Source organism: Anas platyrhynchos, chromosome 5 (genome assembly GCF_047663525.1).
Source record: "Anas platyrhynchos isolate ZD024472 breed Pekin duck chromosome 5, IASCAAS_PekinDuck_T2T, whole genome shotgun sequence".
Taxonomy (NCBI): Eukaryota; Metazoa; Chordata; class Aves; order Anseriformes; family Anatidae; genus Anas; species Anas platyrhynchos.
Genome location: NC_092591.1, coordinates 26,177,841 through 26,195,030, shown reverse-complemented (window position 1 = coordinate 26,195,030; position 17,190 = coordinate 26,177,841). Strand labels below are relative to the sequence as shown.

Sequence of the window (17,190 nt, the reverse complement as noted above, 5' to 3'; positions counted from 1 at the left end):
ACAGGTCCTACATGATTCTGTCTGGTAATGAGCACAGAAAAGTATTTTACCACAGGAAAACAAACATCTTCCAGTGCTTCCACACATGCAGCTTAAGTACTCTACCTTCCTCTAAACATCTGGTGAGGCCCAAGAAGTGATACTAATGGGATTTCGTTGGTGGGGGCAAGACGAGGACAGGTAAGCAAGAAGCATGAGAACCTTTGGGAAAATTCTGCTTGCCCTCAGCTTTTGTCACCTTTCCACTTTCTTCCTTGTCCCCATCTTACACTGGATGCTCTGCTCTGTCAACCAAACAGCATGAGGCATTCACTTGGCTTAGGACAGGTCTTTTGCATATGATGGCAGATGGCTCACAAAACTGGGATCCCTTCCAGTTTCCTCTGTTTCATCTCTGCTCTGGCTTTTCCGTTTTGTAATGGGTCAGGAGAATGTACCATGGAGGGTTCAACAGTACTGTTCATCAGAGTTGGGGAACACAGGATGCCAATTAGTAGAGAATGTGATTTCCTTGGGCACCCATGTCTAGTCTAGACAGAAGATGTGTAAATGTTGGAGCAGGAAAGACTCCGACACTTCTGCATTCCAGTGTCTTTGTAGGGATCTATACTGAGTGGCAATATTTCGGTAGTGGAGGTGCTATAAGGGGGCCTCTGTGAGAATAGGCTAGGGGCTGCACAGACACAGCAGGTCCCAGACAGGCCCACAACAGACCCACCCCAGGGTATGGTGGAGCCCACCAGCCAAGTGTGTGGCACCTCTGTGGAAACGTACTTAAGAAAGGGCAAAAATGCCACCCTGGCAGAGGGAAAGGAAGAGGAAAAAAATAAAAAATAAAAAAGAGAAACAACAGTGCAAACAGCAAGGTCAGAAAAGAAGGGAGATGATGGTTGAGGCACCAGCGCAGCCTGCGGGAAAGACCACACCAGAGTAGATATGCACACTGCAGCTTGTAGAGGACACCACACAGGAGCATTGGATATTTCCTGAAGGAACTGCAGACCATAGAGAGCCCATGCTAGAGCAGATTTATCCTGAAGGACTGCAACCAGGGGAAGGACCCACATTATGGAACTGTTATGGACTGACTGCAATCCCCCATCTCCTCTGTGTGAGGGGGACTAGGTGGAGGTAAGGAGCTGGGAATGAAGGAGTGAAGTTGAACCCGTGGAAAGGGGAAGGCAGCGGCAGGTGTTGTTTTAATTTTTTTATCTTTGTTTCTCACTACGCAAATTATTTTTACTGGCAATAAATTAAACAAATTTACCCCACGTTGAGTCTGTTTTGAGCATGGCAGTAATTGGTGACCAATCTCCCTGTCTTAATCTCAACCCACAAGCTTCTTCATCCTATTTTCTTCCCCTGTCCTATAGAGGAGGGGGAATGTGTGAGCAGCTGGGAGTTTGACCCTTAGAAAAGTTTAGCCCACCACAGAGTCCTTGATGTTTTGCAAGAAGTCAGCTTGTTACAAAGAGATACAGAGAGATGGAACCTTGGGTACAGGATGTGGGAAGGGGTAGAGCTGGACAAAGTCAGACAAAACCGGCAGTGCTTTTCTTGAAACTTGAATTGTAAGGATTATTTATGAGAAGATGGGGTGATGGACTATTATATTCCAATGGGTAGAGGTCACAGTGAAGTGGCTAATGATATACATTAAACAGAATCCACTATCTCATGTTGCAGCACACCATTTCCTCCAAACTTAAGTAAGAGTAAATTATAATACAGGTAATATTAAGAGTTTAGAAATCCAATGATTAAACTGAATTCATGCTTTTGTAAGAACTGAAAATGAGACTGTGAAGTAAGGATGCTAAAATGTCATCATGATTTTGAACAGGCAATGTATCTGTAAGATGCTGTACATTGTAAAATTGTTAGTCTCTCACCTTTAAAGAAACACAAATCACATTCAATGCTTCCTTAATCTGAGGATGATGGGATTCATGAACTAGCTCCTCACAGATCCAAATACCAAGACTGCAAAGAGCAACACATCTGCAAAACAGCGGTGGAAGATAAAGAGCTGAAAAACATGCTTCAAAAATATGCATAATTTTTATGATTCATGACATGCCCTGCTAAAACCTAATAAATGTTTTGTTTTAATTACTAAAAGAACTAAACAAATACTTAAAATCCTGTAACTTCTACCTGTAAAAAAAAAGAGTAAAAAATCCCACCTACCCCTGTCAAAACACAAGAAAGGAAAAAGGACAAACTGGAAAATCTAAAAGCAATTAAGTACCACTGAATCTCTATATGCTTTATGGATTCAAAGTATTTTCTCATTTTCTTTTAAACATTTTAATTTCTTAAATTAATATTTTGAATTAATATTAATATTTTATTTTAAAAAAATATTTTCTTAAGACAAAGGAAAAACTATGGTTGGAGATCCTTCCTACCCAGTGTGAGAGTTTGTACATATTTCTTTAGAGTTTCTGGGACACAGATGGGAGAGAGGAAAGTTATTTGTTCATAGATATTTACATTTTTTTAGACTGTCAATAAATAAGGAGTAAATGAATGCTTGAGACTGTACCTATTTTGATTAAATATTTAAAATAACATTTATCAGTGTTTCTTTTAAAACAGTGATACTGTATTAAAGCAGGAAATTGTAAAAGTAAAGTATATTTAGATAGATGGGCTCAAAGAAGCAGACATGTATGAAAGTTGCTCAGAAACGTTAGGCTTAAGCAACCTCCAAATCATTTGTAATTATCTTAAAAAACTAAAGGAGATCCAGTTCCATGGAACTGGAAAGGAAATACTTTATGTATCTTAAGAAAAGAGAGAAAGGTTAACTGTGGACAATTATAATCTATCCAATTTTGATATCAAGAGATAAAAAACTACAAGCAAAATGAAAAAGGAAAAAAAAACAAAAACATGGTGCTAAGAAACAGACAAAGTTGACTTACTGAGAATAAATCACGTGAAACCAAACTATTATCTTCCTTTCACAGGCTACTTACCTTAGTGAAAAAGGGTAAACAGCAAATATAAGAAGTCCCACATGACTCTTTTATAAGCATATAAAGAAAGGTCAGCCTACTGGAAACCACAGCAGCATAGGAGGCATGCAACTGATTGCAGAGCTGCACTCAAAGAATTACCAACGATATAAAACCAAATTGGTGGGTCATTTCAAAAGCCAACCATAAAGGAACTTATAATGGGCCCAAGTGTAGTCAGTACTTTTATTAATAACTTGAGGTATAAAATATAGACTACAGAAATAAAACTAAAGATGTGAACAAGTTGAAACAGACAGCAAATATTCTGGAAACAGCTTCAGAATCCAAAATCATCTGTATAAAACTGGAGAGCAACCCAAAAATCAACAAGAAGAAAGGTAGTCATGGGGAACAGCAAAACATTAGATCTGGGAAAGGAAAATCATATGCTGGAATAGAAAAAGAAACAGAAGTGTCTGTGAAGATGTATAGTACAAAAAACATTTCAAATCTACAAAGAATTGTTAAATTGCTAATAGGCTGCAAAAATACACCTTGGAATGAATTCTGTGCAACAGTGAGGGTGTAGATGCTTGCTTTGTACACTTGCTGAAAGCACAATTGCAATACTGCCTCCATTTTGAATAATACAATTTAAGAATAAAGACAAGAATGAGGGAGTCCAGAAGAAAAGTGACAAAAATGAGAAAGGTTTTGGGGAAATATTACTTAAGGAAGAAAAGTTGAAGAGCTCACTGACTCTAAATCACAATTAAGGAAGGAAACAATAAGAAATCTTCTGACATAGGCACTGAAGAGTTTGATTTCCAGTACAAATTTTCTTATATACCAGTAATAAAAACTATCTAACCATAGAAGTTAAATATTGGAAGTCTAAGATTTTTGTAAATTTCCTCTTTGTATTTTTCTGAATATTTTCAGAAAGCGTTATGAAAACTACTACCAGAAATGTTTTATATACACTTCTGCCTCAGAAAAGAAGGAGCTTATGGAAATGCTCATAGTCTCTTCCTAATCTACGCTTCTGCTGTTTCCACAACACGTGTTTCAATACTTTTTGAACAAAAGAAAGTAAGAGCAAAGCACAGATACAACAATAATCATAGTTTGTGTAAGCTGAATCAGAAAACAAACCTTTAGTATATAGAAGAGCAGGCAGTTCTAAGTCCATGTTACTAATTCAAAGTTTTATTCAGACTACTGAGAATCATTCTACATCTGATCATACACTGATTTGCAAAATATCCAGGAGTCTGTGAGGTTTCTACTAAGAACACCAGGGTAGCTATTGTTATTTTGAGTAGCCTCTGAAAAGCTGCATAGTTGTGTGCCTACAATGTTGTGACTGCAGAGTCGCAGCCTTAACAGCACAAGAAGATGAAGAGATGAACACTTAGATGATGAACCTAAGGCTTCTTTTTCAGACTGTCAGCAGTAGGAGAAGAATTTGACTAACACAGTTATTAATCTTCACAGATGGAGATCTAAGAGTAGAATGCATTTTCAGATAACTGACTCCCCTGAAGCTCAGCTGGGGCAAGTATGCAACGTAACACAGGGCACTGAGCCTCTGTGGAAGAGATAAGGAATAGACTCATAGCTTGGGTAACAACAGCAGCACTCAGATTTGCTAGAGATATACAAAGCTATAAACCTAAGCTCCATGAAACTTATCTGCTAGGAAACTATAAAGACAATTATGTCTCGACTAGTCACTGAGATGATACGGCAGAACTGTAATGCATATCCTGAACGTAACCTAAACCGTAACACAGGTGAACTCTGTACTGCTGTGAAGCAGATGGTATCAGAGAGATGATTCTCCAGAGAGACCAGCGGATAAACTGCCCCTGAAGAGTGAGGCTGTCAGACTTCAAGAGCTGTGGAGACATCATTCTCCCCACAATGAAGACATACCCATCCCTCTCCCAGAAGAAGGAAAGGGACACAGATATCCCAAAGAGACACTGGAAATCTATTCCTTTTTAATCTTTGTTTAATACCATTACATACAGTACTCCAACTCTGCAGTTTGGGGGCAGGATTACTCAGCATTCTGAAAGGTCAGGCATGCACACATGCCTCCTGTTCCTATATACAAACCCTCACAGTCAGACAGGGTATTAGGACATGTAGAATGTTCCTTTTCTCCTCCCAGCTACACTGCCAGAACTGAAGTTGCCACAGAATAAGCAGTAATGTTCTGAACCATCTGAATTTAAAACACCTTTTTCAAAAGCAGAATGGAGAGTGTTATGCTTTTCGAGCTGAAAATGAACATGAAAATTAAAATTATCTCAGGACATCCCTTCCCTTCCCTTTCTTGCATTAGGAGATATTACCAGCTCAAGTGAAGAACAGATAAACAGGCCAATGAAAACTGCTGTTGGTTTTCCAGCAAAAAAATTTAAGGTGCAATGAATTTATTTTTCTGTAACATTCCTCAGGCATGTGTTTCCCGTATTTTACTTTTTTTTTCTTTCAGTAAAAATCTATTAAATGACCACATATATAGACACTATCCAAAGACACAAGGAACTAAGATGTGCTCTTCAGATTACAGATTCCCATTCCAATCCCATATGCAGGACCCTGTAACTCTGGGGACTGGGAAGGAGGAACAAAACACTAAATAATTTAAGAAACAATAAAGAAGAGTGGTAATTATCTTCTTTGAAGTTCTCTATTTGATGAATGTGCTTAGGCTTTAAGCATCACAGCAGTTGTTCCCAGTTTAATGCTTAGCTCAATGTTTTCTACTTCACTTCCATACTGTAAAGAAGAGCTCAAGTACCTTGGATTATTTCTGTTTTTCCAAATAATGTGGACTAATAAAAGATAACCATACCTCCTTCATAAATAATCTTGGCCTTAATCAAACTCAAAAGTGCCCATCTAGTACAGAAAATTCCTGAGCTGAACAACAGGTTAGCATGGGAGAGCATAAGGTTTCTGCTCTTACTCATATTTACACCTTCTTCTATTATCCACTGTCAGAGAAAGGACTATCAACCTCTGGTCTGACACATAATGTCTTTTATTATCTCTACAAACAAGTTTGAACTAACATGGTGGATGACAGTTTTTATAGTGATGAAGAAAAACATGAATAAAATACATACAAAGTTTTACTTTACAGTCTCTATATATACATATATATATAGCTATTAATGTAGAAGCTCTTTTTTGTATGACTTACCGTGCAGGACCAGACGGTTCCTCTCTTGCTGAGCTTAACACAGTTTTAATTATGAGCTCCTAAAACAAAGATGAAAATACTCACTGATTTGCCACATGAAATCTCTGTCACATGAAATCTTAGGAAATTAGAATTTTATTATAGCACACACAGGCACATAGCTTAGCTGAGTCTCTAGAGTTATGGTCAGACAAACTGCTTGCTTGCTTCTACTCCAAGCTTCTCATCTGTTCCAAATGCTCATTATTGTGCTACCCCAAGAATATTTGACAGGTTACTGTTCTAATTTCTGCTAATTAACTCTTCATCCAACATATTCTCATAATATATCACAGGGAGAAAAAAATCAAACAAAACAGACAAACAAAAAAAAATATCTCCCTTAAAGCTAGCTTCTGTGAATAGCCATGAAGGGTATTACACAACGTATCTACTGGTCACTTTGAGGTAGGTATTAAACATTCATATTCTTCACAATCAAAATTATATTAATTAAAGAAGTCTTTGGAAATATCTGCAGAAGAAATGATTACAGTGCCTTAAGAACAATGTCGGGAAGAATTCTGACTCAACTGTCCCTCTCAGTGAAGCTCAAGTAAACAATCAGTATGTTTATAAGTATAAAGTTTTACAAGATTTTTTGTAGTCTTAAGCCTTATAATCTATTTGAAATGACTCATGAAAAAATTTAGAATCTTAAAATTGTAGTTAATATTTCATGGAACATCATCATATTAAAAATATACTTGGTGGTTGAATACTATCCACATATAATTAATTTCCTACCTTAACATCTGTAAACTGAGACACAGCAATGTCCGGAATGTTTGGGTGAAGAGCTGGTAGTTCGTGATATAAATTGGGAAAACAGACAAGAGATCCTAAAAGAACTTGTGCTTCAACTCTTGGTGCCTAAAAGAAAAAAAAAAAACACACACACAAAAAAGAGGAGTATTCTTACTGCAATCTGGAAGATGACATTTCTAGCTGCCTTAATAAAGAACAGTGACTGAAACTCTGCACAGCTATCTCCTTTCTCCTTCTGCAAATTCTGCAAAGCTGAGTAAACTGAGTAAATCCATAGCTCCATGGATTGCTACTCATGCACACTCCCTGTTCCAATTTTCCAAGCTGGCCGAAGGGAAGTTGAGGAATTGTTAGGACTACAAATGACTGAGCGGCTAACTAGGCTTGGGTCTTAGGTTAAGCTAACTGAACTGGATGTGGAAAATCACTGGATGTGACATGAGACTGCTGGATGTGACAGATAATGGTGTAAGAAGATGACAAAGGTCAGCTTTGATAGTGTCTTAAGGGAAGCTAAATTTCATAGGTGATTTAAAGGGAGAATGATTTGAGAAACAGCCAAAAGTTGCTGACAACTGGAGGGGAGTACTGTCGACCTTTGAGAGAGTACAGTCATGCAAGGTCAATAAAACCTAGGTAAACATATCAGTATCACCATACAAGGCTGAAGATGCCTAGGTAACAATATCAGAGAGACATCTGAAAAGGCTAACACTATCAGATACATGAGTTCTTGAGCCAGAGTATGAAAGCCATTTCAGTGTGTATATAGATACAGATATACTGTATATATGTGTGTATATTAAATATAGAAATATATCTATATATGCATACACACCCAGTATACAAATATATCTATATACCCATATATACGTACTTCTAAAATGAAGTTACAGTCTAAATGGACATTTATTTTAAAACATTTTAAAGCAGTCATAAATTCCAGGGCTCCCAAATTACTGTTTCAACAGTAATTTTTGTATTCTTTGCATTAAATTTTCTGTAGAGGACTTGCATGTGTAGTGTTCTAGAGTGAAGCACTGACAGTACCTGTATTTTATAACTGTTACACTGATGTCTGGAGACAAATGAACCCCCTACCCAAGGAAAAATATTGCTCAGTTTTCTCTCATATCCTTCCTATTTGCCCATAAATGAGAATGATCTGATGAGCACTTACATTGAGAAAAGAAGAGGCTGCCACTCTTCCTGCTGCCACAATGAAATCCATAATAAGCATGGTGGCACCAGGCAAACCAAGTGAAAAGAACTGAGGAGAGCAGTGCTTGATGATTGTATTGACAATATCCTTGCAAGAGGAAGAAGGAAAAAAGGAAAAGAAGAATGTCAAGAAGATGAACACTGAATGAAAAAGGCAGGTATTTACTGAAGTTTGAGAGTAAAAAAGCATGCAAATTCATTGGAGCAATTATGACACTCTAAATTCTCATTACTGAGGAAGGCGTAGCAGTAAAAAGATATATTCCTCATGTATATTCATATTAATACAAGTAAACTGTGGTATACTTTATGGATTAACTTCCTAGATTTAACTTTGGACGCTATTGCACCAGCTTAGCACCCGGTCCCATCTTATATCCACTTACATTAAAACAGTTTAATAGATGACTAACAATTCATTTAAATATCTACAGAGGAGAGATAGTGAGATAACCACTTCTTATATAGAATCATAGGATGGCTGGATAGGAAGGGACCTTGGAGATCATCTAGCTCCAACCCCACTGCCATGGGCAAGGATACTACTCACTACATCAAGTTGCTCATACATTCTTAACAACATGTTTAAATCCCCTCCAACAAGTGTCACCTGACTATAACTTCTAGAAAGGTATTAAGCTCTTACCTATATCCTTTATGGAACCATAAAAGAATTATAATAAAGTGTTTTATAACATACCTGGTATATAGTTATTCAACACAGTATATTACGTGATTGTAGACTTAGTGAAGCAGTTTTTAAAATAACGTACATGATGCATTCCCTTCCAAAGTATTAGAAAAAGTATAAAATATAATCAGTATTAAAAAGCATCCCAAGATTAGGCAAAAAGGAAACCCTTTTCCCCCTCCACATAATTTTCCAATAACAATGGTATCCAACCAGATGGCAATATGTTATATGAAGATTTTCAATCCAGTAACAAAAGTAGAGTAAAGTAGTTGTTAGAGGACAGAGATAGGAGATCCGTCCTATCTATAGCTGTCTGCGGAATAATTTTAAAGTAGTTCTGGTTAGCCCAGCTAAAAAGCCAGGGCTGTTTGAACCTTTGTTCTCCCCATACCTTCAAGTGCTCATCTAAAAAGGTCACAAAAACAACTTTTTCCCACCTCTGATGCACCCTCTAAAAAGAGCGTGTAAACCATACAGTATTTTCAGACTTTTTCATATTAAATCTTATAAAGATTTACTCCCACGATTAAATATACTTAGTATGTCTCATTTTGCTGGTTCCTATACCTGCTGTAGAAATAAACTATTCCAGACATACAGTGAGCACAATTTACTTTTCCACTAGCTGAACTGTTACATCAGGGAGCAAGTAAGAAGAAGAGCAGACATTAGAGAGATCTACTTCCTTCATTCTTGTATGCTTCAATCTGTACCATACAATCAGTAAAAAAAGAAAGAGTACCCTTTCTGCCCTCTTATTTGCTTGAAATGGACTACAAAAAAAAGCATTCCTGATTACAACCAAGAACATGTGGGCCAGTTATCAAAGCTTGTAAAAAGTATCAGTCACATAACTGTTTTTAAAGACAAAGTTAAATTACTCAGCTAAAATCCATTCAGTATTCCCAACAAAACAACTTAATTGTTAGCTCTATTTATTTTAACTTCAATATCATAATTAAACTTACCTGATCAACATGAAGAAGTCCACAGTGCATTATATTGTAGAAATGAGTTAAAAAATCCTTGTTTGGAGATACATCTTGTCTTCGCTTCATTGTCTTACAAATGAGCTTATAAGCATGTAGCTTGCCTTGTTTGTATTTATCAGTCAGCATTGTTGCCTACAGTTTTAGAAAAATGTTTATTATTCATAGAAGACAAAAGTAAGCTACACACATTACACAATTTTTTACTTCTGTTTCACTGCTCAGTGTTCAAATTTACCTTGAACAGCCAAGGTGTTAGAATTCTTAGTGGTGGAATTAAAACTGGTGGAGATGGTGAAGTTAGATTATCTGTTGAAATACCAAGATTGTCTCTGATCTGCAATCATAAAAAACAAAACAAAAAGATAAAAACATTTAAGGGAAATATATATAGTGATGGTTTTTCCCTCTGAAAATCCTGACCAATCAGGTCAGCTTGGAGAAGATGTTCTGTTCTTTTACCTTGGCCAGATTCTGCCACAGTTCACAGAGGTAATCAAAAACCTGGGCATGAATTTCTGGATCCATGATGCTATTGACATCCCCCAAAATTCCTAGCATCCGCCTCCACATCACAGTAGCAACATCTGCATGCCATCCTGTAAGTGTTCCCCCAGCCATCACACTGCAACATTCTGAGGGAAATTCACTAGTTTCTGTAATGGAAGAAAAAAGTACAGTGAGACCTACTTCAGAGAAAGAAAAGTTCTGCTATAACTATTACATACAGTTTTCTTAAAACCAAAGGGAAAAAGGCTTTTAGAGCAAGATATTTCTTACCCATTAAGCCATCTCAAAAATGTTTAACTACATGTATAAATCTACTTTCAAACTCTCTAAAAGAATAGTTCTGTTTCTTATATTCATTCCATAAGTAATAATCTAGGTCACTGCTGCAGCCCTAATACTAATCTGATGGACCTCACTGGGCCAATACGTTTGTAAGAAGTTTCTTAATTTCTTATTTTGGACTCAATGAATCTCCAGAACTCCACTTGCCTCCCTCCAAGAATAGCTACATTTCAACTTTATATTTTTTTCCAATAAAACAGAAAGATGATTTTCCTTAGAATCTACTATCCATGTATTTTACTTGCAAATTGACGAGTAAGATTGGAGTAAACAGTTTTCTCTGGCTAATGTTCTTTAAGTGGTAAATTTGTATGACTGAGAGGCAACGTTCAGTAACCTACCATCATGCAGTCTTACCCTCAACCAGTTCTCTCTACACATCGGTACACATTATCTCTACACATTATATGAATGAACAGTCTTTTTAGGTGGAAGGTCTGTTCATTTCAGTTCATCTGTACAAAGAAAAATGATAGATTACAATGGCTCGCTCTTGATGTGGCTACACAAACACACCACACCAGCTGAAGAGCCATAGTTTTAAAGCTGCAGGTATCCAGATTTTTCCTCCTGTTCCTCTCACACTTATTTTCAAAACACCTCAGCACCAGAACCTGCTGAGATCTTCTGAAAATCTTGCAGCTCCCACAGGTGTACAAAATGAAAATGACACCTGAATTCTGCCTGATCACATAGCTTCTTCTTTTGAAGATCTGGACCACTGTGGTAGAGACACTAATGGTTTCTGGGTTGTAGATTTCAAAGTATAAAGCAAAATGATGGCATTTTTGTCCATCAGTAGGCTACTTAAAAGAAAAAGGTCTGATATATGCATCAGACCTTCTGTTTCCATGAGATGAAATATGGGAGAAATGGGAACTTTGTACATTACAAAACATATTCTAGAATTTGATAACTAAAGTAATTATATATTTTATAAACAATAAAGGGAAAACAACAGATATTCCAAGAAGAAATTAAAACACTGCTTAAAAATCGTGTCTTATTACTTGTACATTAATGATAGAACTGTCCATGGGAGGACCACATAGCAAGTTAAGTTGGCACAACTCTACGTATCAAAAAGAACAATTATTAATGTGTGGACCAGTAATCTACTGCAAATAGTTCCAATGAAATGCAAGACAAAATGCAAAAAGGGTTTTGTTTGCTTTTAAAGAAAATAACTGCAATTAAATATTTTTAAAAGTGTAAATGAAATAGACTTGTACAGGATTGTCTACAGCTAATGGGGTACTAGCTACTTTACTACATTGTACTGGAAAGGAAAAAAAAGAACAGGTTTATAGTTTCTATTCCAGATACTGCCTAGGTCATCTGGCGTCTGTAAAACAGAGTGGTGGAGCTTCTCATCCAGCTGCAGATCCTTCTGCTCAATATGATCTGCATGAAGAGTGGCAGGAGAGGGTGTCTGTGATCGGGATCCAAGAGCAGATTGGATTGGAGAAGCACTTTCAGAGCCTGCAAATGCAATTTTTAACAGTTACCTTAAAAGCCTTTTCTATTTTCTTGAGCTGAAATGTTGACTAAGCATAGCATTAAAATAAACTGAACTACTTTAATATACCAAATCTGTTAAAAAAAAAAAAAAAAGAGAGAAAGAAAAGTTATAAAAACTCTAAGCAGATCTCCCTGTGAATGGTGCTCCAAAAGACAACGAATTACATGCAGGAAAGCTGAGAGATGAACATCAAAATCAGATAGTCAAATGGATTAACAGAGCTCCATTTTAAGTCCGAAATATTTTAAATGCATTTATTCTGGAGCACTTTCAGTGCTCTGAATCAGGCAAATTTCTCTGCACATTCCTTCATCTAAATCTCTCTCCAGCAAATTATTTAAGCAGAAATTTTGCTGGAACAACTATTTTTTTCCAGGTTTATGGATGCATACATGTTAATTTATAAATAAAAGTTCATACCAGGAACTGATATTCTTTGATGTTTATCTGCTGATTAGAAAATCCATGTGGAGGGAATGTTCTATGTAGTGCGAGGAATGTTATTTCCTCTAAGACATAATAAGACAAGTTTGGCAGTGTTGCAAAGGCATCTTGCCATGATCACCACTGGGCAACCTCTCTAGGCAACTACTTGATCTCTACTTAGATATCTACAGAGGGGGAGGGAGCTGATACTTGTGTTTTTCTTCTGCACTATCTTCTGCTAAACAAGTTTAATTGGACTTTAGGGATAGCAAATCAAAAATGAGGCTCTTAAGAGTATTTTCCCCAAATTATTGGGCTGTCAATGTACTTTCTTCTGAAGAAAATTACATTGTTTAAAGAACTTGACAGAAAATGTGAAGTGTTATCAGAACAGAAATTGTGGTAAATGAACTTAAATTGTTAAACTGCAAAGGTTTCTATCTGTTTTAAATGACAAAGGTAATGCAACTTTTACCATGTTTAAAGCAACACCTCTATGCAGGAGAGATGGACATACATATAAATGTCATTAATTTCTGTAAATGACAAACTGTGGTGGTGCCTTTCCTTTTCCACTACTCCTTCACACACACACGACTGTTTAACTCAACAGTTAAATTATATTCTCCACTCACTACTGGTCCCTTGTTTTCCACATACACACAAAGATAATATAAAATACACATTTAAAGATGTTCAAAGAAATCTTTTCCTACTTCTCCATTCTGCTCACTAAGAGGGACTGAGATGGGTGCAGAGAAAAAGCAATGGGGTGGGGAGAGAAGAAGAGAGGGAAAGAGGGAAACAGACTTTCATATAATGGAAAATAATGGACAGACAATTATGGAAAAATTACTGAACTACTGGAGTAATCTAAGAAGCACTAGAAGATACCTCAGCATATATGGATTCAAATTTGACAGCGAATACTATGGGTTTAACTTGTTCCAAGGCTAGTAAACAGCAGTCTATAGTAAACTCAGTCATTTGCTAAGAATGTGAAATAATGCCTATATGCCAAGAAGAAATTTTCTTTCCCCAAACCCTCAAATGTGTTTAGAAACAAGTAGGTTTCTGAGCAGCAGAGCTATTGAAAACTGGCTTCCTATGAATGTGCTTTGAAGTTCAGTTTCTGCATAGTTTTTCTGGTATCTAATAAAGAGAATTCACATTGCAGTCTTCCTGTTATAGGACTCTTCTTCATACATGTGTTTTTCACTATACAGCTGCCTATCTTTCACAAAAATTAAAAAACAAACAAACAAACAAAAAAACTTCTGTTTTCTTTTAATATGTCAATTTAGCAGAAATTAGACAATGGGTTCCAACACTGTTGGGGGCATGGAACAGTCAGACAGAGACAGACAGTAAAAGTGCACAAGTCTCTCGGGAAACCTTGCATTTAACTGATACAAATGACACACAAAAGCTGCCTCTCTAAAACAGTGGTCCAAACAACAAGAAAAGACAGCCACGGAACTTCCTCAATGGACTACTCCATCATTAATTACAATCTTAACAATTATAGTGCAAACTTAGACAAAAACACCAAACAGTAATGAAATTATTAACACAGAAACAAACAGAAAACATTTTCTGCAAGGACTCTCAACCAACACACAGCAAAGAGAAAAGTGAAGAGAATAAAAGTCAAGCTGATCACTGCTGAACAAGCTAAACAACAACTCTGAAAAAGCTAATTTCATGCTTTTTCAGCAGAAAGGCAATTTCAGAATATGAAAATAGTTGCAAGAAATGATGGTCTTTTCAGTATCTCTGAAAATGCAGTTTGATTTGTCAGAGAACAGGACACTGTAGGTAGGTGTAAGCTTTCACAGACAAATCAGTACTTGTTTCTAGCATTGTGGTAGGCATGGTAGCACTTAACGGTTATGGAACAAGGAGTATAAAAATGACTATGGATGTCTTCAAGTCTCATTCATGAAATATGTTGAGAGACCTTTCTTCCAAATACTTCTGAGAGAGGGAGATTCTCTCTTTCAGAAAGCAGCCCATTCAATTTGGGTTAACTGTATCACTTGATGGTTGTTAATCTAATTGTTAATCCTCTCTCTTTCTCAAGAAATAGTTGCAAAATAAATTGGCGGAGTCTCAAGTTTGACTGAGGTTGTGAAACACTAGTTTGGTTCATTACAGGCTTACTTCTATGAAAAAACAGGGAAAATCCTAAAAGAAAAAGAATTAAGTTACACAAATGGAAGCTGATCTTACATGTTACAGTAACATTCTGCACATTGAAAGTTCCAAGTTTAACAATAGACAATATGGAGAGAGGTTAAGATGGGTGTACACAAAAGAATCACGTAAGACTTCTGTGCACTGGTTTGAAAGCACTTGCAAAGCCTTTCAAGGAAAAATAACTTACTCAAAACTAGCTATTTGGCAACCAGTAATATAAGGACACTGGTAAGATCTAGCTTACACTTTGTGGTACATTTTCTCTCTGATAATTACATAGATTATGTCATGAAGAGTTTAAAACACATTTAACACCAAGAAATGGATTATGTATGTAGCTAAGTCAAACAAAATATTTCCACTTGTTATTTCACACATTAGTGTTCTATTGCAATCAAACAGTAACTGAATTCCAAGAATTGCTTTATACAGAATATAGATTCATCACAGAACCTGAACCTGGTATTCTTCAGGATGGGTGGAAAAATTCTGAAACAAATTATTATTTTTTTAAACTACTTTACCAGTAATAGTTGCAGCTTCAGCAGACAATGGTTGCTGATTGAGACTACTTGTTTCCGAATCTATGTGGAGTGTAGTTAGACTGGCTACTTCTTGCTCCTCAGCACTCTGTTGTTGTCCTGAAATTGCATCAACATCAGTGGAAGCTGGCGTCCCTGCCTCGGTGCCAAAGCTGAAATCTGTATGAGGGAAGTGTTGTATTAACTGACAATTTAAAAATACCACTAATATAAAATACAAAAGCCTAGCACCTCCAAAATCTTCCATGTAAAACTTGTATGTACATCTCCTATGCTTCCAACACACTGTTGCACAATTTACATAAGATGTAAAAGCAGAAAGTAATTGGCTATTATGGACATTCTCATTTCTGTCACAAAACTGTGACTGAACTTCTGGAGAAGACATTCCTATTGCATGTCCTGTATTCTGCTTAGTCGCTGTAAGCGTACCTAAATGAGAATAAAGTAAAAATAATGGAAACATACATTAAGAAGTTTATATGCAAAATCTGTAAAATGAAAGAAATAGCCAAGTTTTTCATTAAAGTACTAACTTCAAACTACAAATATTACAGCAAATGACATTCTGGCTAATGTTTTTTTCAACACTTAAGACAAAGTATCATGCTCAAATGTAGTCAAATAACATAACTCAGTTACATAACATCTATATATATATAAAAATTGCAATTTCATCAATAAATACTTCTGCCATACAAACATTATTTCTCCCTTTCGTAATACATGAAAACATAATTCCAAGCAACTACAATAACTCCTTCATATGAGTAAGAGTGGGAACAGATGCATGAAATGAATAAAAAGCATACTAAGTTATTAGAATAGCATACTAATTTTATGATATTACGATTAGTATCTCGATTAATCTACAGTTATAAAAAGACCACTGTAAAAATATCAGATGGCCTTCTTTACCTTTTACCTAAATTTTTCAAAAGAATTGAAATAAATTCTGAAGTAAGCAGTCTTTCATTTTTACATTTTGTGTGTAAAACACAGATACACTCCAGAGAAAAGACAATAAATATTGCTTTCTAACTTCTGTGCACTGTTGTTCAGCTTTTGTACAGCAATGTTTCAGTACTGTTTTATTCATGTACTATAAAAACGATTCTCTCAAGAATCCTGCTTGCTCCATTAACTTACTAGTGACTTCTGTGGTGAATCAAAATAAGCTCTTTTTACAGAAGACTGCTGGCATATAACTTAAAAAAGAAAACTCGGAAAAGGAAATTCACAAGCAGTCAACCAAAAATGCTCCTACTTTGAAAAAGTATACTTGCTTTCAAATTTGCGGCCATCATACTGAAAAGCACTGAACGAGTCAGAGTGGCTATCTGAACTGATGAGGTCACTGCTGCCTGCACTAGCAGGCGATGTCCATTCGGATGGCACGCCTGGGTCGTCTATAGGACGCATTTGGTTCTGTTTGTTCAATACATCAGGAAGGTCTTTTGGAACTTCCAGGCTGCCAGGACTGCTTCCTCGTCTTGTCACATTCTAAACATTGAAGAGACAAAGTAGTTTACAACCTTGGATGGCTTATTTACATACAATGGAAAAAGCAAATGTCATTTGCAAATGTATATATATAATGTATATATATATGTATATAATAATGTATAAAAATGTATATATGTATACGTATATATATAAATGTATATATATACACATTTATATATATATATATATACACACGTGTATATATATATATATACACACGTGTATATATATACATATATATAAATG

At 36.1% G+C, this 17,190-nt stretch overlaps 1 protein-coding gene across 19 annotated transcripts in view; it reads right to left on the bottom strand.

The window, feature by feature from the left end:
• RALGAPA1 (Ral GTPase activating protein catalytic subunit alpha 1) overlaps positions 1 to 17,190 on the bottom strand; it is a 127,801-nt gene that overhangs the window by 61,041 nt on the left and 49,570 nt on the right. For 8 of the 19 annotated variants that reach the window (XM_027459327.3, XM_027459330.3, XM_072038484.1 and 5 more), the window contains 11 exons: positions 16,725 to 16,941; positions 15,670 to 15,870; positions 15,421 to 15,597; positions 12,079 to 12,231; positions 10,360 to 10,553; positions 10,136 to 10,234; positions 9,877 to 10,032; positions 8,174 to 8,302; positions 6,973 to 7,098; positions 6,187 to 6,245; positions 1,893 to 2,001 (listed from right to left, as the gene is read on the bottom strand). In XM_027459327.3, coding sequence (XP_027315128.1) covers positions 1,893 to 2,001; positions 6,187 to 6,245; positions 6,973 to 7,098; positions 8,174 to 8,302; positions 9,877 to 10,032; positions 10,136 to 10,234; positions 10,360 to 10,553; positions 12,079 to 12,231; positions 15,421 to 15,597; positions 15,670 to 15,870; positions 16,725 to 16,941 — 1,620 coding nt within the window. The remainder of the gene's footprint in view (positions 1 to 1,892; positions 2,002 to 6,186; positions 6,246 to 6,972; positions 7,099 to 8,173; positions 8,303 to 9,876; positions 10,033 to 10,135; positions 10,235 to 10,359; positions 10,554 to 12,078; positions 12,232 to 15,420; positions 15,598 to 15,669; positions 15,871 to 16,724; positions 16,942 to 17,190) is intronic. The other 11 variants (XM_027459332.3, XM_072038485.1, XM_027459334.3 and 8 more) reach the window with 3 other exon arrangements.